We start from the raw sequence: 23,310 nt of genomic DNA, 5'->3' as shown, positions 1-23,310 counted from the left end.
CTAACCCGGGTAATAAAATGGATTTACGGGTTTATTATTATCAGACCAGTGAGCTAGTTCAACCTATAGGTTATAACACAACCTTTATAGGTTATTATTTATTCCAGGTGTGATTGGTTAACGCACTTTGAGCCAGCAACTACTAACAAAATAGTCGCAACTTCAAAGCTATGATTATGTGCAATGGGTAAGCGCAAATTGATTTTACTGATTTAAAAGTACGGTGGTGCGTATGAAAGCAATTTTATGGTTTTCTGCTCATAGAATTTGAATGCACTGTCAGTCCTGCCCCTCCTCCCCCCACCCCCCGTTATTGTATAATTGCACACAATTACACGGCATTGCAATTACAGCCCCCTACAGCCCCCCCCCCCCCACCACCACCACCACCACCACCACCACCACCACCACCACCGCCTATGTGTACTCTAAATTTGGCGACATAAGCTTCAAGTTATCAAAGACACTTAACTCTGTATTTTTTTGATATCAAAAAGTGAAAGTCGTCTATTTCATTCCTCGTCTGTATATAGGTTATGAGACTCTGTCCAGTGCGTCGGATCCCGGAAATCTTATTAAAATGCCGGTTTTTTCCCCGACAAGATCCAGGAAATACACGGGGAAGATCCGGGGATCTTACCGGGAAAATTACCGGGAAATTCAAGTTGTGCCAAGATGGAGCAAGATCCCGCGTTTCCCGCCGGGAAATCCGGGACATTTAAGGACCCTGAGAGGAAATCCGGGGAAAAAATTAAATCCGGGCGGGGTTTCCGAGATTCACCAGTGGGATCTTACCGGGAAATCCGGGAACTTTAAGATTCCCGCCAGTATTTCCGGGATTTATCCGCCGGGGTCTTACCGAGAAAATCGGGAAATTTGAGATTCCCGCAAGTATTTCCGGGATTTATCGGCAGGGATTTATTAATGGCTGTTCATTTGCAGAATTACCTTAAACAACTTTCTTGCCTGGCTGATTCAGAAAGATATCTGCCCGATTCAAACAAAAAGAACGCAAGTTTAAAATAAAGCGCCCATGTTCGTTTTCAATGATCTTATACTCACAGATAAATCAACAAAAATCTAACCAACACACAATTTTTTGAGTAATGAGTGGAACTAAACTTCTCGAAAAAAGGTACAGAATGGCAAAAGAGAACTTCGAGCCCGCCTCTCTGAATGAATTTCTCACTAAATCACGACTTATTCCGCCAGTAAAACACTTCACAGTGTCAAAACATTTCACAGTTTTATGTCATAAATTTCAAGACGTCTTGTGAGTATTAAGAAAAAAATGAAGCACAAAAAATTTCCAGAAACCTTGAAACAGTAAAATAAAGTTTCAAATTACGCAGGACAAAAGTTTTAAATTGTTTTGGAGGGTGCAAAGAATGGCTACAAATTAACATGCACACTAAAAAAACAGTCCGAAAAAGAGAAACATGAATATAACGCTTTTGTGATACTAAATTGCCTTTTTCTCCGGAAAATACTTGAACAGGTTTTTTTGCTTGGCCTATTCAGAATGACAACTGCACAAAGCAATCAAGAAACGTTCAAGTTTGATGAAACACGGCCACGCCCAATTTCATTGGTAGTATACTCACAGAGCAATCAACAGAAAAGTAACCAACAACCTATTTTTAGACAAGCTCGGCAAAATTCGTAGAACGGCACAAAAGAGCTTTGGGCCCAATTGTCCAAAAAAACAATCAAGAGTCATTGTACACTAGAAGCCTTTACAGTGAAATGGGAATACTTCTCATATTGTCATAAAGTTTGGCATGCTTTGTGTGTAATGAGAAAAAACTGCACAAAAAACTTTTAGAGGCATTGAAATTAATATTTTTTGAATTACGCCAGACAAAAGTATCAAATTGCTTTGGGATGTGTAATGGATGACATATTGACATGCACTCTCAAGAAACAATGAAAGTCAGAAGAAAAAAACATGAGTTCGACACTGTTTTGTGGAAAAAATAGCTGAAAAGTATACTTATTCACTTCAGCCCTTGTTTTTAGCTAAAGATAATAAAAATGAGGATATTTTTGGATCACCAGCCTGCCACTTTGATCTAGGAAGCGTGGGATAAGAGACAGTTAATACTCCCATTGAAATCAAAAATTTTTTGGGGATGATATGTTTTGACCCCGAAACGTTTTTTTTTTACATGCAATCCAGTAAAAACAGTTGTCTTTGGCCTTTTACACTAGTTTTCATTTTATGTTTAAAGAATTAACATAGTCGTTCCGTGCTTCTGCCGTGTTTTCCGCTATGTTTACTTAAATACTGAAACTTCCCGGCTTTCCCGGTAAGTTTTCCTCTCAGAAAAAGATTCCTGTCTTTCCCGCTAACTTTCCCCAAAAACTCAAGATTCCCGAGATTTCCTGCAAGTTTAATCGGACAAAAATTTGTTTCCTTGTTTTCCCGACAAGACAACCGGGAAAAACTGAGATTCCGCGGGTCTCCCGGCAGGATTTCCTGGATTCGATCCACTGGATGATGATATCCAACATTCGTCAACTTTCGTAGCAGTTCGATGTAATGGTTACGTGACTCTGCTTAAGTCACTGAGAACTTCTGGAGTTTATCGAGAACCGCGAAGCGGTTCAAGATAGTAAGTCAAAATTTCGAAGTGACTGCTGCATTGTCACCTAACAATGCTCAAAACATAAAACGCGCAAGTTTTAAAATGACGAAAGTCAACGGAAGTCAACTTCTGGCTAAGTAGCAACTTCTGGCATTTAAACTTGTGGAACATTGCACTTTTCGGCATTTTACAATGTGCACGCGTGAGTGTTTTAAATATAAGTTAGAATTTCCAATTGACTTTGCCAGAGTCATATAACCAAAAATGGCAGTTCTCCATTTTTTAAAACTCTTTTTAGGCACCTTTTCATATGGTTCGTTTTAGCAGAAAAACTTTTAATGCATTTGTTATTATAGGAAGATGTCAACATTTGTCCGTTTCAAATTCATTGCTTCCCGTTTGATTCAAATATTATCAGGCTTAAAAATAAAACCAGTTTCGAATAAAGAAACAACAAGGGCTTGTCATCAAAATTCGCCAATTCAGCAAACTTTATGATGCCTAGAAAGGCATATTGAAACAGCTGTAATTGCTTCTGTAGACCACTTTCTCAATTTTTCCTGAAGTACAGACCTAAAAGTGTTGACAAACTTAGTAAACTTAGATGCGGTCTTTTTGTACTCTCGCGTCCTTTGAGAGATCCCTGGAAATAACACTGGGCCGGCTATTTGCTAATTTTGATAGAAAAACATCCGAAATGCGTCCTCTTTTTTAAAATAATACAAATTTTCTCAAATTATATGTATTACGCAAAAATTGGATGCAAGAGCCTGCTCAAAACCAATGAGCAGCGATATCAATGTCAGCCATTCATTTTTATAATTAAAAATTGTTCAGTTTTTAAAAAGGGAGAGAGGTTTCCAGTGGGAGAGTATAACTTTTTTATTAACTTTTTCAATTTTTTCGTCTAATTTTTATCTCAAAAATAGAATTGAACTGGAATGAAGTATTTATGTTGAAATGAATTGAATGATTCAAGTTACTAATAAATAGACATTTTTTTCATTGAAGAACTGGTGTCGCAAAAAAAACAATCATTTCTTTTGATATTTTGTGGCAAAGTTTGTGGTTTTTCTTACAAAAGCGTTTACACTTAAATTAGTGACTAAACGAGCACAGTTCGTAGCAGTGATATTTCACTATGTGGGTTCTAATTAAAGACTTACGCTTCTTCTAAGAAAACCAAATAAAAGTTTAAAAATGGACACTTTTTAGTGCATTGAGTAGTAGTTTTATGGCCTCACTTCCTGTTCGCTGCAAAACTCTCTCTATCAATGTACTCATGTGAGTTCTTAACATATTCAAATTGAAAAAGCAGCAAAAAAGCTTCAAAAATTTCCTTTGTGTGTTGCGTTCTATTCTCTACAAATTACTGTTATTTATGACGCTAAGAACTTTGTTTTGACCCCACCATAGAGCAGGGAGAACTAAACGCTCAACTGGATTTTTTTAGGTCAGTCAATTTTTGTCGAGATTGACTGAACATGCCGATGTTGAGATATGATCATCGTAGAGATTTGAGAGTGGTATCATAAGAAAGTCCGTCAAGCATATACAATTGAATTCAAAAGATTTTTTCGTATTTTGTGTGTTTCAAACAGTTATCTAAGTTTGAATTTTTCAGTATGACATTTGAAGTGATTTTCCGTAAAGTTTGATCGAAGTTACCTAACTTTGTTTAAAATAGTTAACAATTGTTAACTTCATTGATTTTTTTTCAAGTTTTAAGACAACGAAGCGATGTTGGACTGCTTGACTCGTCATATTTCACTAATGTTTGTGCTAAAGGTTCGCAAATTCAGAATTTTTTCCAATGAAAGGCAACAAATATGCTTCTGTAGACCCTTTTCTCCAATTTCTCCGGAAGTGCAGACCTAAAAGTGCAGACAATCTTAGTAAATTTAGATGTGGTCTTTTGGTACTCTTGCAACCTTTGAGAGTTTTCTGGAAGTACCACTTTTCCGGCTTTTTGCTAATTTAGAAAGAAAATTATCCGAAATCCGTCCTCTATGTTTGAAATAATACAAATTTCCTCAAACTATATGTATTACGCTAAAATTGGATGCAAGAGCCTGCTCAAAACCAATGAGCAGGGATAGCAAGGTCATTCATGGCCTAATCATTAATTTTTATAATCAAAAATTGTTCAGTTTTTAACAGGGCGGGGGGGGGGGCGTTTTTTATTAATTTTCTAAATTTTTCGTGTAATTTTTACATCAAAAATAGCCAGGTCAGTTTTGCTGTCAGAGTTCAGTTAATAAAAAATACACTTAAATAAAGCCCGTTGACCATATGGTTTCAGACGAAAATTAATGGAGTCTATGTCATCGAGAAAGTGTTTTCGCAATTTTTAATTGTCTTTTAATTTTTGCTTACATTCATTGTTCTTTTTATGATAGTCCTATGACTTATTTTCATTTATCAGTACTCCATTTGGTTACCTAAATGTATACAATTGAATTGATGTCGTAAAACATATTCCGATTAACGAAATGTCTTAAACAATTGCAATGGATATATATTTGAATCTCTTTGATGCATTCAGTTGATAGCTGATGGTTCTAATGACATTTTCTTTTCTTTTCAACACTTTAACTGATTGTCAGTATCTGTAAGTCAAATTACTATGTTGAAGCAGCAGTTAAACCCACTGTTCAAATTTTGATATAACTAATTATTTTTTTTAGATTGACACAACTTGTTTTTGTAAATCTTGTCTTTTTTTTAATTACTGGTCAGTGTTTGTGGCTGTTTGTGTTCTTTTATATAGTTATTTTTAAAGAAGTCTCTGATGTTCAAATGAGCCCAAAATATAAATCTTAATCTTTTCAGTCAATGACTTTTAGTTTTAGCGGCTTCAGCACTGTAATTTTTTAAATTGTTTCAGTTTTTTATTTTTGCTTAAATTTGTTTTTTTTTGTTTACATATGGCGTTGTTTAATTCATAACAGGTCGCGTTGGCTTCCTATTAAGTTTAATGTTAGTCTCTTCAGCATTTTTTTAGTGGAACATTTATGTTTGTTATGACTTTTTGAATTTTTTCGATTAATCTTTGTCCCCTTTTTGTTCTCTCTTATCGACTTGTGACGTCATATCATTCAGGACTGACCAGTTCTGCTTTTGTTTGGAAGTGCAAGCTACTTTTTCGAGCTAGTAATTATCTTATGGGCATTTGATTTTGTTACTGTGTTTTTAAAGAAATATTTGGATCTATTCTGTTTTGCCCCCCCCCCCCCCCCAGTGTTTTTTATGACCCCCAGTTACAAATTATTCATTGTTATATAGCACTTTACTATGTAAAAAAATAGCACTTGCGCCTGGGGTTCATAAAAAATTTATGCTCACTAAGCTGGGGGGGGGGGGGAACAGAATAGATTCAAATATTTTTAATGAACTTCTGTCATTATTAATGGTTTTTTTGTTCTGATGTTTGTCTTATCTTGTAATCTAATAAATGGCAAGTCTCATCGGTTTTCTAATGTGATATTTTTTAACTCATTCAGTGGTTTGTGTGTATAACGATTAATTTACTCGTGCGCTAACTATTTTCGAACAGTATGGAATTTAATGGAAGTTTCCTACATCTTCCTCATTTAGAAGTTTCAAATGCAGAGGAGCATAGCTCGAACGCAATTTTCCCGGCCTCCTTGTCATTAATGTGTTAAAAATTGACGACTCTGATATTGTGCGCGCAACCATTCTCAACTGCGGGAAATTTAAAACAATATATTGTCTTTGGATGGTGAGATAGTTCAATAAGTAAACAAATATGCTGTGCATAATTTCTGAAAGATCAAAGAAACTTTTGATCAAGTCAGGTCAGGAGATTTCAGGAAAGTTCAACTTAACTTGGACTCGGCGATATAATTTTCTCGACTTTTAGAGTACTTTTTTGCATATCTAATGAACTTCAAGACTTAATTTCGCATTGTCTTCTGTTACTTCGTAGTTACAACTGCCGACTTTTTTTGTCACAAGGTGTCCACCAATTTTTTGTCACATATATGTAACAGTATGTTGTTAGTTCTTCTTCTTTCACATGAAACGGGCATTGTGAAGAAAAGAGAGAGCAAATTTCATCACGATGTAAATTGCTAAAAGATATCCAGGGCCAGCAACCATTATTGACCTGTAAATTTGATCTGTTTAAGAATTCTGGTTATAATATAGATAGAACTTTTTAATAGTTTGGACAGCAACAAACATTGGGTTGCAATTAGTACATTTTGAGACTTTCACTTTAGTTTACACCTATCCGTCGCATACTTTCACTTTACGTCACCGTTTTCCGCGTTGAAAAAACTATTTGCTAACTTACGGACAACAGTCACCGCGGATAGCGGACTATTTTCCGCAATTTTTAGAATTTAAATCTTGAAAAAAAATCTTCAATTACCTTCAAATTTCGGTGCTCAAATTATTCATTAATTAATTGAGACCCTATTTGCTGACTAATTTGTTCCCTCATTTGGTTGGTTGGAAAACTGCCAATAGTAATGCACAAATAATTATGCGAGGACATTTCCGTAATTGATCCCCAGTTAGGCCTTCTTTCATTTCGATCTAATTGGCATAAGTTAGTTAGTTAACTAAGTACTTTCATAGTGTAACCAAGAGAAACAATGATGGTGCTGACAATGGGAACGGTGGGAGCACAAAATCTTATCACTGTTGTCAACGCTTATTCAAAAATAGAAACAGACAGACATCTTGGATAAAGCAAATGTGATACTTCGCATTTTGAAACACACCTGAACTAGGTTACGGCACATTTTTGTCGGTCACTGAGGTCAGCACACGATAAAAAACTCTAATCGTGAAACCTTATTCTCAAAAGCATTTACATTTTCAACTAACTAACTAATTTTTTCTTCATTTTGCGTTATCGTACAATGTAATGTTAATTCCTTATAAAAGCCGAACTCTACAATCCATATACACATCAAATAAAAAAGAACAGTTCTACAAGGGCTACTGTTACATTAATTGATAATAATTAAAAGTTAGGCCTCACAAGAGTTTGGTAATTAAAATAAAAATCGAAGATTTAAATAGACACAATTTTCTATACTAAATTTTAGTACCTTTGGACGCGTATGTATTTCAATGTTCTTTGGGAATTCTAAATGCTGGTATGCTTGAAAATTCATTCAAACAGATTAAAACCCATTCTGATCAGATGCCAAGCTTGAATATAGACAAAGCTACTCGGAAAAGTGATATTTTTGGTAAATTTAGACAACATCAAGAAACGGATAACAGTCATGCAGTTTTTCATATTAAAAGCTTACCTAGGAGGTAATATGGAAGAGATAAGCATTAAGTGAGCAAAAAATTTTATGATTTTTCATCTCATTATTTAACAGGCAAGGCAAAAGTTACATACAATTTTAAAGTTTTTTTAAAAAAAACTTGCGGAGCTCTGATTAAACCAAAAAGGAAAAGATACTAATGAACATTGCACAGGATGTCTCTACAAGTTCTTTCAAAAATCTTTTGTGATAGTTCAATGATGATTAGATTACTCCTTCAGTTTCACGAAAAGATTTTTTTAGTATTAATCAACTTGAATTTTGCGAGTACACCAAATGTTACAAGAAAATCGTAAATATTTACCAGCTGTAGTTCTTGTTCCAAACCCTAGATGTCACTCGCGCCAAAAACTACAAAAATTTAACTAAACGGTGCGTGCATTTATGGGAAAAATTCCATAGTTGTTGTTTGACACAAATAGTTCAATAGAACAAAAAAAATATTTAGTTTGAAAAAGTTGACAGAATTGTTTTTCAAGGAAATTTGTTTCATTTTGATGGAAAAAACAACAAAGTTTAAACGTCACAAAACATATTTTTTATTCTCTTGAGTTTATTACTGACACTGTATGCTTTCCATTAACAGGTTTTGATTGAAAACTACAGCAATGAAAAATTTACAAAAAAATTAATTTTTGCGTCCAGTAAGAATCAAGTTGAATCACTTTGCGATCAAAAACCAGCCGAATCGCTTTTGAGTTATACCTATGATATATATTAAGTTATACTTCAGATCACCTTAAGCTCGAGATTAATTGCGCCAGATATCGCGACGTAAATTTGATGAACTCAATCCATGTTTCAAAACAAAAAAAGGCCAATAAGTCACTGATTCTACACATCGTGTCTCTTATGTCTAGCGCAAATGCTAATTCAATCATAGTTGATTAAGTTCAAAAACAAAACTCATTTTTGACACTTTCTTTTCACAGAGAAACTTGCATGGTGTTTGGCAACATTACATAGCGCTGTCTGTATAGGGTACGTCACTCTACTTGAAGTAACTACGAACGTTTGACGTTTACCGAGAACTTCGTACTGGCTTCAAATGATAAGCTAGAATTTTAAAATGAGTTCTGCAGAGTCACGTACCCTTGCTTAACAGGTATCTTGCAAGTTTCAAAATGACAAAAGTTTTTGAAGTCAACTTCTGGCTATGTATATATGTACGTCTGGTATTTTGAGTTCGGGCACTGTATGATTTTTTCATTTAAAAACGTGAATGTGTGCGCCTAATGTCCACTTCTAGCCACGAACAATGGAATTTTTGCAATTCTACTTTTTGGCATTTCAGAACTTTTTGACATTTTTAAAATTTTACGAGCGTGTTTATGGTAGTTCACTATTGCAAATTCAAATGTTATACGTAGGCCTTAAATTTAGTTTAAGGGATCATGCTTCAAAAATTTTCTCTAAAATTCGATAAGAATGTTGTTAAAATACTGCGTAAAAATTGGAAGTTTAACTAGTTTTGTAGAATTATGGGCGCGCTAACTTACTTTAGATGTTCATTAAACTAAAAAGAGACTAACTGTGAGTCATTGGCTCGGCAACCCACTCCAGGAGTCCATTTGCAATTGACAGCATCGAACAAGGACATAACCATAATAAATCCACTCAACAGTCTCATGAAAGCACCCATTATTTACGGTTGTTTTTTTTTACAGAAAAATACTGTACGTCAAAGTTGAGATAGCTTTATGAAGTAAACATTCAGTTTTGACGCGTGTATGTACTAACCTTACATCAAATTTCGAAAAATAACATTAGTCCTTAATGTACCAACACTAATGGTTTTTCATATTTATGTAATTAAGAAAGTATGTAACGATTAGTTACCAGAAATGCTAATGTAAAGCTGATGAAAACTTCTCAATAAAAGAAGGGGATATATTCTGTGTTCATCCCTCAACCCCCACTTAGTCGAAAAATAGCATTCAAACACCCCGGCGCACGTGTTATTTTTTTACAAAGTAACGTGCTATATAACAGCACATAATTCGAAAGTAGGGACAATAAAAGACACTAGGGGGCCGCAACAGAACATAGATTGTCGACTGAATTTTTGATATGTTTTCACGTTCGTTCATCTATAATTTAGTATGCATCTGAGTTAGACATTAAATCGAGAAAAAAAAGATGTGAATAAACTCATTTCTTACAGAAAGCTTTCTTTTAACAGAGATTGTGGTCTCCAGTAAAGAACCCGTACGTTCTATCTCAATTCCGTAAGTATGCAAGAACACTAATGTGGGCGATTAAAGGCGCCAAATGACGTTAAGTTGATGTAGCAACGCGTGAAACGCTAAAAGTTTACTTCGCAATTAGAGTTAAAACACTCACGTGCACATTTTAAAATGCCGAAAGTCTGCAGTGCCAGAAGTCAAAATGCCAGAAGTTTCTACTTAGCCAAAAGTTAAATTTCGTTGACTTTCGTCATTTTAAAACGTGTGCGTTTAGTGTTTAAGCATGGTTAAGTGACTCTGCAGAAGTCGCTTCAAAATTCTGACATAATATCTCGAAACGCTTCGCGGTTCTCGATAAACGCCAGAAGTTTTCAGTGACTTAAGTGACCAGAAGTCACCTAACCATTACTTAGCTTACTTTTGACGTTCACAATTTTTAAGAAAATTCATTCTACAATTAGAGAACCGGGGGTATAAAATAATTACTAACACCTGGTGGCAGCTCAACTTAGTAACCCTGTACGCAATTAATACTAAGAAACACATGTGCAATTCACATACGCTATGCAAATGTGTTTACAGTGCATTAGTCTGAGATTCTTGTCCGAATTAATTGCCTCGAAAGTCTAGGTTTCTTGCCCTACTTAGTACTTAGTTTTTTTTTAATTTAATTGCCATTTCGCAATGTCAGAAGGAAGCCTAACTGTTTACCTTTGATTCTTTAAATACGTTAGAAAATAACTCCTTGTCCCCATTGTGCCTTGTGCTCGGCAATCGGGCACCAGCGCCCTCGTGCCAGGTCACGACGTCCCAGGACAACTAAGATTAATGTGATCTATTCTGTTTCACCCCCCCCCCCCCCCGCGTTTTTTACGCCCCCAGTTACAAATTATATGCTGTTATACAGCACGTTGCTATGTAAAAAAAATAGCACCTGCGCATGGGCGTAAAAAATATAAGCCCACTAAGCTGGGGGGGGGGGGGGTAAAATAAAATGAATCCGATTATTGTTCCAACATATAATAGAGAATAAAAGACAAAAGAATAGTTAGACACTAAGACTTTTGTGTGAGTTCAACTTTTTCCACGGTTTGATCTAAACTTTCCTACTTAAAACGATCACGCGCACATTTTAAAATGCCGAAAGTCTGCAGTGCCACAAGTTGAAATGCCAAAAGATACTACATAGCCAGAAGTTGAATTTCGTCATTTTAAAACGTGCGCGTTTCGTGTTATAAGCATGGTTAAGTGACTCTGCAGAAGTCACTTCGAAATTCTGACTTAATATCTCGAACCGATTCGCGGTTCTCGATAAACGCCAGAAGTTCTCAGTGACTCCAAGCAGAGTCACTTAACCATCACTTAGTTTTCGCCTTTCATCTTCTCGGCTTTCTTAGTAAAACTATTTTTTGGCGTCTCGGATTTCTTTTTCAAACAGTTTCACTTAAAGTAATTCCACTTATGACACTTTCAGAAGTGTTATTAAAAAATTTATGTGTCTTTTCCGTTTGTGTTCTTCAGTACGTTATGCGCCCCCCCCCATTACAGAGCACGTGCCATTATATACGGAACAGTTCAAAAATTGGCTCACAAAAAAGCGTTTGTTTTTTGAAGTGGATAAAACACATTAAATGCGTTACGTGTGTTTTCTCAAAACTACGTGTGTCTTCTTAATTAAATCTCAATCATGTTATGGACTAAGTGACGTGGCTTGAGGACGCTTGTTCAATTCCCGGGACAAGAATTTATGACCTAACTTATTTGCAAAATCAAAATAAAAAATGAGGCTTTTTGTTGACACTAAAAAAAAATTAAAATATGACAAGGTACAAAATTTGACAAGCGGATCAATAAGTAGGGAGAAAAACTTGAACCACAAAGAAGTTAAAAAAGAGCACAGTAAATTGTTCTCAATGGAGAAAATCTATGAATTTCTTATGAGCCATCTGACAAATTGGGCTGCCAAGAGGTATTAGTGACTGCCTATTTTTACCCTTCATTTTCTGATGCACTTTGTTCCACCATGTGTACGATAACTAGGACATTAGGAAATAAGCAAAATAATATAATAAGAAGTTGCATGCAGGAAAAATTCAAGATTTGGTGTTACATTTAGCCATTTTGGCATCATTTGTTAAAAAAAATGTAACCAATAAATTTCAAGAAAATTTAGCGCATTTCCTGCAAAATTCCACGAAATTCAGCACATTTCAGCGCATTCTTTTTGTAAGGATTTTTTGCTGAATTTGTTTAAAAGTCAGCACATTTCTTACATAATTTTTGGAGAATTTCTCGACCCGGGTTTGATAACCTTTGGGGACTTTTTTTTGTTTCATTACTGTTCACTTTGCAACAAAATTTGATAGTCGTTGTTCACGCTTCAGTGATCTTCTCAGCAGGAAGTTGCAAACTTTACTTGAAGCGCGCATGAGTGAGTTTTAAAAAACCAGAATGCACAGTTCCATTCTATATAAACATGGGCCAGATTGCAAGTTTGGGTTTGAAGGAGGGTTATGGAACTCCTATTAATGTCACTTCACAATTCCGGCTTGCGTCTCGAATCACTGCGTATTTCTCGGTTAATTCCATATTTTCTCAGTAATTTCATCAGAGCCACGTAAATCCTACTTATACGGAACTGTATGCCACACTTGAAAATATCCGTAAATAAAACATTTTCCACATTTTTTGTCATTTGGAGTTCAAACGGGTAATTGAGTCCACATGCATAAACACACACTATGGTACCAAAAAGATACGTACAGAATAGTTTCTGCTTTTAAAGCATGATTCGTGCTTCATAAGCATAATTTGCTACAAGGCGTGAAAATTTTGTGAAATTTAGAAGTTTTAAGACTTACCGCTTAAACAGAAAAGATAGTTAATACGCTTCGTTCTTTCACTATTTGGCAAGTTTATACGCAACGGGATGTCGGATTTACATGGACCAAATTAAAAAAAAAACAACTTGAAATCAGTATCCAGTGCACTGTATGCATACAGACGTTACCTGAAAAATAACCGTTTCCAAGCCAAAAAACATCAAACGGAAAGCCCAGAAAATGTTTAAAAAATTGTTGCAGCGTTTTTTGAAAAACGGTGCAAAAAAGTCAGTTTGAAGAGAAAAAGAAAAACCTGTTTTCCCTCAAAGTGGTGCATCAATATGCTGAAGAAGCCTATTTGTTTCATCATAATGTTGTTTTTATTGATGAAACTACGAGTGCGCTCACCAGCGACGGAATTTTTCAAGTTTTTTGAAATGGTATTAGATTTATTGAAAAATACAAAAAATAATTGAGTTCGTACAAGCGAACATTTATGATTTTGTGGTACAATAGGATCCGATGGACAGAAAATGCTCCCTAGGTGTCTAAACAAGCTAAACGTTGTCGGTTTTAGAAAATTAGAACAATTACGGAGAAAAAATGCACTTTGAGGACATTGCATTTTAGCAAGATAACACTCCGGTGCATAAAAGTTAAAAAGCTAAAGGTGTAATGGCGCGTTATTGGAAGACAAATTTGAACTCAAAATGTTGCATTATTTGATATTTGTAATGCTTTTTAAAAATTGTTCAGGTGTATGTAGCTTTTTGTACCATAGTGTATGCTGCTATCTCCACTGACAAACGGAGAGGAGTTTGCACACAATCTGATTCTTAATTTTTGAAAAGATTCACTCTATTGCTCAGTAAAAAAGGGCACCAATCAAACGTAATTTACAGTAACTCTTCATTACCAAGATCGTTCCGCGTCTTTTAAATCAAAGCAGTTTGCATGCGTATCTTTTCAGAAACATGCAAATTGCAGAAATCCGAGAATTTAGAATTATCATCAACTTGATAAAAACTTCAAAACTATCCAATGACAATTGTCACATTAGTAGTAATTTATATGTAAGTAGATGAGGTTTCTAAACAATTTGTTGTTTTATTCTTTTTAATCTATATCTTTTTTTCCGTTTCCTGTACAATAAAAATAATGGTACTTAGATTGTAATTGACAAAAGTCAATTACAATCCGGGTACCATTATTTTTCATTGTACAGGGAACAGAGAAAAATATATAGACAAAACAAATAAAAATACCAAATTCTTCCTGTTTTGCAAATAAAGTAGGTCAGCAGTTACATTGAACTTAAAAAAACAAAAACCAACCAGCTTTAATTTGCGAAGCATTTAAAATTTGATCAAAGAAGGAGATAAATTATTAAACAAAGGAATGAAAACGAAAAAGAAGACACTTAGCAAAATAGATGGATACATCATATCAATGTTTATTTTTCAAAAATAATGGATCTGAAACGAACCAAAAAAAAAATTAACTTCATCCTTAAATTTTTAGCAAGAATATTGTACGCCACCTACTACCAGACGCAGTAAGTTGCTAAATATAAATTAAATGCCAAAAACTATTGAAAAGTTAAATCCCCAAGATAGTTCATGTTCCAAAATTTTACTCAACTTTTTGTTATCGTAAAGACCAACAAAAGGCTTGCAGAGCACTTTACTTTACGTTCGCTTATCAAACAATTTAGTTAGAAGCGTTGCCTTAAAATTAAAAAACAAACTGTTAAGAAATCTATGTTAGAGAAAATATTCTCTCGTCAAGTAAAAAAATCATACTGCTATAATTGCTCGAATTCAAAAAAAAAGCAGTTAATAAATTATTGTTTTTTTCTCAGTTCGCTTTTCGTATGCAGATAGAACATTTAATGTCGCATGGATTTTTGATTTCGAAACACCCAAAAAACTCATTTTAAAAACCGCCGAGTCCCCTTGAAGCCAAATATATCGAAGGGGTCTTGTCAGCAGACACCTGTTCAATTAAACAACAAATGGCTGGTAATAAAAAAATGAATGTTGAGAAAGTTTAGTTAAAAATAAAAAGAAACTTGAAAAAACCTTCTGTTTCATTTTCTTTTTTATTTTAGCAAAACTCTCTACAGTTACAATATCGCTACAACTATTCGGATGACGTCTTAGGAAATAAACAAGTTCCAGTCACTGAAATAGTCTAGGAAAACAATTTGGATGAAAACAAAACAATTAGTCACTTTATTTCAGTAAAAACGCACTCGTTTGGTTATTTACTAAAAATAACACAACCTGTAAAATCTTTATAAAGAATTGTATGAATATTTTTTCTGAACAACTAACCACGTGGGACAAAATTCCCCTAAATCACGTCGGACAAAATTTCCCTAAATCGGACAAAATTCTAACGTCGGACAAAATTCCCCTAAAATTCCCCAAAATAACTATTAATGGTTTGCTTTTGAGAGTCTCTATCGTGAGATCGTTTAGGACGGGGCAGAATCGTATCCTTAGATTTCCATAGGATCTAAGAAAGCTACACATAAGCTTGACTTTCTCGAACTGTACCAGTTAAGCCTGTTTCTCAAGACCAAAATCACGAAAATATGTTTAGAAGTCAGTCGTAGGAAAAATCGAATGGAAAGCGTCAGGACTTCAAAGAATTACAACCAATTTCGGTTATTCAAGTTTAACTCAACACTGATACCAAAAACTTGAAGGTCGCTAAACTATTTAGCCAATCATAAAATGATTAATTTTTTAAAAACCCAGGGTTAGAAAGGTAAAATGTGGAAATTTGCACAGTAGCAAATTCAGACTACAATGATCGTTGGCTTAAAATAAGATGTATTTGTTACCTTAAAATAAGATTCCACCTAAAAAACAAAACAATGTGAATTTTCAAAGGCTAGAAAATTACTTAGATACCTTACCAATTGATCCTGAAGATAAGCATATACTATGCGGAGACTTCAACATTAACTTTTTGGTTAATAGTGCAAACTTCCGGAAAATAGTCACTCTGCTGGCAGGAAATACCCTCTCTATAGTTGAAAGCATTGAACCAACACGCAAAACCTCGAGCACGAAATCAACACTGGATGCGTTTTTCTTAAACACTCTGTCTTCTGTCCACACTACTGATTCCGGCATTTCAGACCATCATACAGTAACACTAACATTTTAACAATCTCTGGAAAACTCGTCCAATAGGCACGAAAAGTTTACAAGAAAATGGGTCAAATTAGAGAATCGTAAATTTGTCGAAGACCTCAACAATATCTTGATGGACAAATTAAAAATATAATTACTTGTAATGGTAGTGAATGGTCCCCCGATAAGGTTTTTGAAAAACTGCATGAAATTTTGATTAATACCCTAGACGAAAATCTGCCAATAATAAGTTCAGCTAAAACAGAAGTACAAAATACATGGATAGATAATCAGGTGAAAAATGCTGCGGCAAAAAAAAGTTCCTAAGAAAATTGTGTTCACAAAACCCAGATAATGTTTCGCAAAATGATTACAAGGCTCAATGCAAACTTGTCAGAAATCTAATCAAACAAAAACTAAGACATTTTTACCAAAATAAGATCGAAAAAGAAGCAGCCAATAATAAAAGGAAGTTCTTCAATCTCTTCAATGAAATATCGGGCAAAACTTTAACGACTCACCACAATAAACCAATAGTAGAAAACATAGAAACCTTTAACACTCTTTTCGCAAACATTGGAGTAGAGCTAGCAAAAGCGTTTGATCCAAAGCAGAAGTATAAAATCGAAACTAACACGAAAACCATGTTCTGTTTCCCAATAACCAGTTCCGAAATCATTGACACAATGCAAGTACTTCCATCAAAGTTTAGTTTAGACTGCCACAACATAAACTACTTTTTTCTCAAAAAAATATCTCGGGCAGTTAGTCCACTACTTGAAACATTATATAATGAGTGTCTGACACTTGGCGTATTTCCACAGTGCCTGAAAATAGCCAAATTTGTGCCTTTTGGTGATCGTAGCAAACCCACAAACTACAGACCAATCTCACTTCTTCCAGCCATTGGCAAATTATTTGAAAAACTTTTATATAAAATAATTTATACGTTTTTGAGCAAAAACAACACATTTCCAAAAATCAATTTGGTTTTCGAAGCAAATTAAGTACTGTTGACGCCATAGCATCCTTAATTGAAGTAATTATAGCAAACTGGTTTAAATAAAAAAACTTATCTAAATGCACTTTTATTGATCTGAAAAAGGCTTTTGATAGAGTGAACCATGAGCTACTGCTGAAAAAGTGTGAGCACAACGGACTCCGAGGAACGGTACTGAAAATACTTGAATCCTATCTGAAAGACCGACTCCAATATATATTTAAATAGAAAGAGTTGAATCTGAAAAGAAAAACGTTAAATGTGGAGTCCCGCAAGGATCAATTCTCGGTCCACTGCTTTTCATTATCTACCTAAACGACATTTCAACTCTAAAGTCAAAAGAAAACCAAACTATACTTTATGCTGACGATACAGTTATTTCTAATAAAGGTAGTATTGAGACTATAGGAAAAAATCACGATGCCGCACTAGCCGCAGTTGCGAATTGGTTTCATAAAAACAAAATGACAATTAACACAACAAAAATAAAACACATGGTGTTTGCAAAAGGACGCAATCCAAAACAGCACAAAACAACAATTAACCGAGAGGAAATTGAACAAACCAGCTCTTTTAGGTATCTAGGATTAAAAATAGACGACCAGTTGAAATTCAAAGATCATATTAACTTTGTCAAATAGCTTTTAAAATTTTGTTCCCTTTTTTACCGATTACGCTTTAGTTTTGCAAGAACACAGCTTCTTAAAATTTTTAAAATTCATGTCAAACCGATAGTACAATACGGAATTTTGATCTAAGGTTCTAACGAAAACTTTTTAAAACCAATCAACTTATTAATTAAAAGAATTTTAAAAATAATTTTCTGGAAGCGTAAGTACGAGTCAATCGAGCGAATACGAGTTCACAATTTGATAAGCAACGCATCAGAGCTACATGCTTTTGAAATATTCAAACTACTAGTAAAACTAATAAAAAACCAACCGCTAAGTGAAGTTTTTTAAACCATAATAGCGGACGCGGACCTTAATGATATCATGAAAAAGAGAAATCGTGGACAGTTTGTAAAAATTAGCAGACAAAGATTCGATAATAATTCATTGAAATGTAGAGTTCTTGGGATGCTTAAAATGGCATTGAATTTTAACAACACTTTTATTGAAGATGTTAGAACAATAAAAGAGGCAAACATAAAAGAATTTTGCCATACATTTTTGAATCTTTATATAACTGGTAAACAGGACCTGCTAGACAGACTCTTTCATGCTCATTAGAGCAAAAATTTTGATAGCTACAAACACAGTTTCTTTAGTTAATCTCTACTGGAAAGGACAACTTTTCATTTTTAAACACTTTTTTATTCTTTCAACTAAAATTGCACTTTTCCGTGAGGCGCCTGAAAACAAACCAGATAGGTTTAATGGCGACCTTGTAGTTTCACAAATTGCAACCGATTGTATTTGTACTATTTATGTATTTTCTTGCTTATATTTAATGAAAACGGCACTACGAACAATTTATTATTATATTATTACCTGAAAATGACACATTATACTCAATTTCCGAAGCACATTCACTTAAATACTTTGTTTCATCTTTCTTTCGTAGATTAAGCAGACGAAATCTGAGATCAACATTACTCCTCTTTGAGTCGTAATAGATCCCCAGTACACTTTGACTTGTAAAAAGACACTCCACTAATACTCCTCTTCCAGCCGTTAAAAGACAGTGCTCAATACAATTCAAACTATTTGAGACTGAAAACAAACGGTTAGTACCTCAATAACATAGACCAACTTACATTGGATGAATTGCTCTCAAGCGTGAAGAACTCAAGCGTGAAAAATTAACTCGGGAGGTCAAGAATGTTCTAGAACAAAAGCGCAAAAACGGCCGAGCAAAATTGCGTAAAAAAGACCAACACGTTTACAATAATTGCCTCAAACTTCGTTTGAGGGCCATTAATAAACTCCAAGCTTACAGCTATAAAAAGGCTCAAAACAGGTTTTATTAAATGACACGGCTCAATCTAAGAGTCTGTAAATTAAATACCATCCCTACTCGCTGAATTACCATGTTCTGCGGGGGGGGGGGGGGGGGGTCGAAACATGCGCGCTGTTACATGGCAGTTACCTTAAGTTAATTTAACAAAACGGCAGATAGGAATCTTAATTAAGCCATATTTTATCCATTTACATGCTAAACACAATTTCATTACACTATTCTGTAAAAACAAACAAATCTTGGTGAAACTATTCACTACTGAAAGACATTTCATCAAACAATTCACTGCGACAAACAAGTTTTATAAGTAGGGCCAAATACGTTAGTTGAGTCTCCTGACTCTCAAGCAAACAAAAACTCGGCCAATCTTGGCGTCAACAATAGCATTAGCGTCTAACAGAAGCAACGCTCAAAATCAAATAGCTAAATTTGTTTTTTTTTTCAAAAAACTGATCATGACACTAACTTGCCTGATTTCAATTGATTTTAACAGTTGCAATGAAATAAAGGTTTCATTAATGATTTAACATATCAGTGAAGAAGTTATTCGACTAGAGTAGAATTTAAACAGATTGTCTTGTAATGGGAAAGAGAGGCAACACATTAAATAGCTTCAAACATAAATCATCACGCCAATTTTCAAATTCATTAATTTCACTGTGTTAGTAGTTAATTCAATTGCAAAAAATTTTGAGCAGCTACTCAATTTCAAACAGCTGCTAAACGACTGCAAATCAAAATTTCAAATTTATCAATTAAATCGCGTTAGTACTTCAATTTCAAACATTAGCAATTCTACACAAAAGAGTGATTTTCAAGTTCAACAAACTGCTTCATGATAGCACAAAGAACAAACTCTTTAGTCTTGCAACAGGGAAGCAAACTGGACTTCAACTTCGGCCGATCTTTCTCTGCAGTCACAATAATCGTCCGCTTATCATCAGGGTTAGCTGGCATTCGGGGCAACACAGTTCCACCCGCACTTGTTACAATCTCTTTCATTTCTGCCGGAGTTGGTTCCACAGATGACGTCACGTGTATCCGCAGCTCCTTCAGAATACCTTTATTCTCACGGGCAATTTGTATTGACTGTTCAAGATTCATCTCAAATTTAGCCTCGTTCGCTTTGTCACTCAAAATGTAACCAGCAGCGTCTGAAATCAATTACGTTATGTCGTTCGTTCTCTGCTTAAGAGACTGGAGTCTATCAAATAAACTTTCCATACTTGCTATTTTTCTAATTTCTGATTCTCACTCGGTCATTGTCCGATACGAAAATGATAATTAAGATAATGTAATTATTCAAGATATTAATCCCAAAAACTCATATTTCTTTGAATTGCAAAAAGGCAAAGTGCTTTGATGGCCTTTGAAGATGCTATGAAAATCAGCAACTCTAACGATTGCAAACTATGTGTTGGTGCCATCCTTATTTGCTCTATTTTATCTTTCTACTAACCAACTAAGCTCTTTGCCCGGTCGCATGCCTCCACCCACTTGACTCCCACGATGTTCACGCCTCTCGCCAGAGCACAAAGGAATTTCTTTGTCCGCCTGATTTTGTCAGTGACCAGGAATACACACTGGCTGCAATCATCTCCAAACTGACAGCTCGGACCAAGGCTGGCGCGCAGTTGCTAAAACAAATAGTAAACTGTCCAGAATTGAGTTATATTGTCAAAATTCTGATTATAACGAATTGGTTCCATCATAAATCTAGAAATCATGCGTGAAAATACTCAGTTGAAAGAACGTATAATTGGTCGGACAAAAAAGTTACAACGCATAGACGAACCACCAGGACCCGACTATTGTCAAACTGTGATCTTTCATGATATGTACTGAAGGTTAAATGGCGGCACCCCAGTTTGATGAAGTGAAAATACAATTCTCTAAGTTCAATAATAACAAACATCTTTTAAGCAATAATAATGTATTATGTCCAACACCCATCTATCTATTTCTACCCCAACGACGTGAAAATTGCAAAATTAAAGATAGCAAAAATGAGAGCACCAAAATATAGTGACTAGACAATAGATCGAAAATAGTAAAATTGGTATAGTAGATAGAGGATCAATTATAACCGGCTAAAGTCAGACCAATTGCTCTTAAATGACTGGAGCTGACCTAAGCTACTGAAAACCACCCTCATTGGTAGGGGGAGAAGATGGTGATGTGGGTACTGTTCAAAAAGATTGAAGAAGACCTCTTACATCATAAATTTATGCCTATTTGACAATTCCGTCGAAAGGTTCTTGAAACGCTAGGTTAAAGTTAATACAGCGATTTAATGCCCTCGGGACTAGTATAATTTCTACAAACTTATTTGCAGAGCAACTAATATCTATTCCCATTGGCTGAAATCACCGCTTGCATGAGATTGTCTGACTAGAATTGACAACTAACTTTAGTGTACTTCGCGACCTCCTTGTCAGAGATTCCAGTGAACATAACATACGTCGGTTGACCACCAACTAAAACAATCAGAAAACGATAACATCAACGAAGCTTTTAAATAGCAAAGAAAATCTGGGAGTAAATTCAGCTAAATTCAATCATAAATCAAATATTGCTGCTCGCTTTCTGGTCGAAAACTCGATGCTGCTAACTGCGGGAACCTAATATTACCGAAACCATTGCGGTCAGGACATCCTCGAAGGAAAAAAAATAATACTTAAAGGGAGGGGGGGGGGGGGGGGGGTTAAGATCAATTTTAAAAAAACCACGATGTCCCCAATAATAGCCACCATCGCTTCGCGGCTAGTAAAAAGATATAGTGAACATTATCAATAACAGTAGGCATTAGATCTGGCAGCTACCACTGAACATAGACCTCCAATTGCCGGAAAATAGCCGCCTTTGACCCTTTACCCGGTCTTTACTGGTTTATCTCGTTTCTTTTGATTTTGCTCTTTTAACCTTGGCCGCATTCAAACATTGCGTGATTCAATGAGTAAACGAAACTAGAATAAAATTCAGTGAGCTAGTAAGTCAGAGATGAAATGTGAAAATCGTGACTTTCGTAAAAACAAAAAACGTGATTAAAAGATAAAGCGAATTAAGAGAGCGCCTAAAATTGATAGCCGTGCCGTTGAGAGGCTGACGCCGGCTATTAATTGAAAAAAGTTTAAGAAACGAAGGATGCAACTAGCTTGTAGAAGTCAACAAAGTTTCACAAAAAATTAGGTGAAGCGAAACAAAGCTTCTGACGTAATAAAAAAGGACCCAAAAATAGTCCACTGAGAATATGACGCGTCTATTAACCAATTATTAGCCAATGAATTGCTCTCGAACAACAGACGGATGCTTGTTTTCTAAGAAGCTTCGAGCGTGCAAGGTTACGGGTGGAATGAGTCAGAGGAGGAAGTGGGGGGGGGGGGGGTGGGGGTGACTGTGGGGTCTAACTCAAGGGCTGTTTAAACACGGCAACAAATGCGATGCAATCTATACGCTGATCCCTCTAAATAATATACCCACCAATTATTGCCTGCGTGATACTCGCAGTTGTGTTATGAAATTGGGGCTGCACATGGTGCTTCATAACTTAGAGCAGAACTCGGGAGAGATTACTATTACCATATCCTTCTAAGTGAAAAGAACTTTCAACTATGAAGGTGTTCACTTTGGTGTAGCGTTCATTTCGTAATTTTAATGCACTGAAAACCGCTTACTAGATCTGGATCGTTTTGGTGACCTGCAACTATTATCACTGGAGACAGATGAACTCGAACCTCCAGCCAATTTTGATGCAGATTTCCCGGACGCAGCAGCACCTCTTTTCCTCCCTTTAGGGGCATCCGGTTCTTTTTTAATTCCAGCATTGTCGCTTTCTTCTTCCGTGTCCAACGCATCTTTCAACTTCGATTTCTTCGCAGTGCCAACGGCTCCTCCAGTTTTCAGCGATCTCTTGCCTTTCCGAGGAGATGTTTCTGAAAAAGCCATGTTTGGTTAGCAATTTGGTTAGGAAGACATGGATGGCAAATTTTGCCATTCCTCTTTTTATGGTTAATCGTCGGCAATATTTGCACATCGAATTTAAACCTAACTTTTCGACGAGCACAAACTTGCGACGAGAACAATAATTTCTACAGATCAATGGTTCGGAAACACAATTTAATGGTGTCTAGAAAAATTAAGCCCGTTTGACTGAGTACGGTCAAAGGCTTGAAAAGGGTGTGAAAGTCCGCACAATATTTTTTTATTGTGTCCATTTTCACAATTAAGTTCTGCCTCCTAACTATACTGGTAAAACTTGAATACATTTGAATAACAGAATACATTTGAATAACAT

The 23,310-nt window shown here is 35.3% G+C and overlaps 2 protein-coding genes and 1 long non-coding RNA gene across 4 annotated transcripts in view; 1 reads left to right on the top strand and 2 right to left on the bottom strand.

Moving 5' to 3' along the window:
* Nucleotides 1–23,310, top strand: part of LOC142340620 (large ribosomal subunit protein bL17m-like) — a 435,605-nt gene that overhangs the window by 93,327 nt on the left and 318,968 nt on the right. The window lies entirely within an intron of this gene.
* On the bottom strand, nt 6,493–10,272 carry LOC142341217 (uncharacterized). The gene is made up of 3 exons (XR_012759109.1): nt 10,218–10,272; nt 9,433–9,596; nt 6,493–6,717 (listed from the first exon to the last, which is right to left on the bottom strand). It is a non-coding gene; the product is annotated as an uncharacterized LOC142341217 (long non-coding RNA).
* Nucleotides 19,168–23,310, bottom strand: part of LOC142340619 (uncharacterized) — a 40,237-nt gene continuing 36,094 nt past the window's right edge. Inside the window, exons 12-15 of the mRNA XM_075391309.1 lie at nt 22,691–22,948; nt 21,426–21,493; nt 20,476–20,653; nt 19,168–20,170 (exon numbers count right to left, since the gene is read on the bottom strand). Coding sequence (XP_075247424.1) covers nt 19,812–20,170; nt 20,476–20,653; nt 21,426–21,493; nt 22,691–22,948 — 863 coding nt within the window. The 3' untranslated portion in view covers nt 19,168–19,811. The remainder of the gene's footprint in view (nt 20,171–20,475; nt 20,654–21,425; nt 21,494–22,690; nt 22,949–23,310) is intronic.

Source organism: Convolutriloba macropyga, chromosome 6, assembly GCF_964194025.1.
Source record: "Convolutriloba macropyga chromosome 6, txConMacr16.3, whole genome shotgun sequence".
NCBI classification, from domain to species: domain Eukaryota; kingdom Metazoa; phylum Xenacoelomorpha; order Acoela; family Convolutidae; genus Convolutriloba; species Convolutriloba macropyga.
The sequence above is the reverse complement of the archived record's forward strand: the minus strand, read 5'-3'. Positions and strand labels throughout refer to the sequence as shown.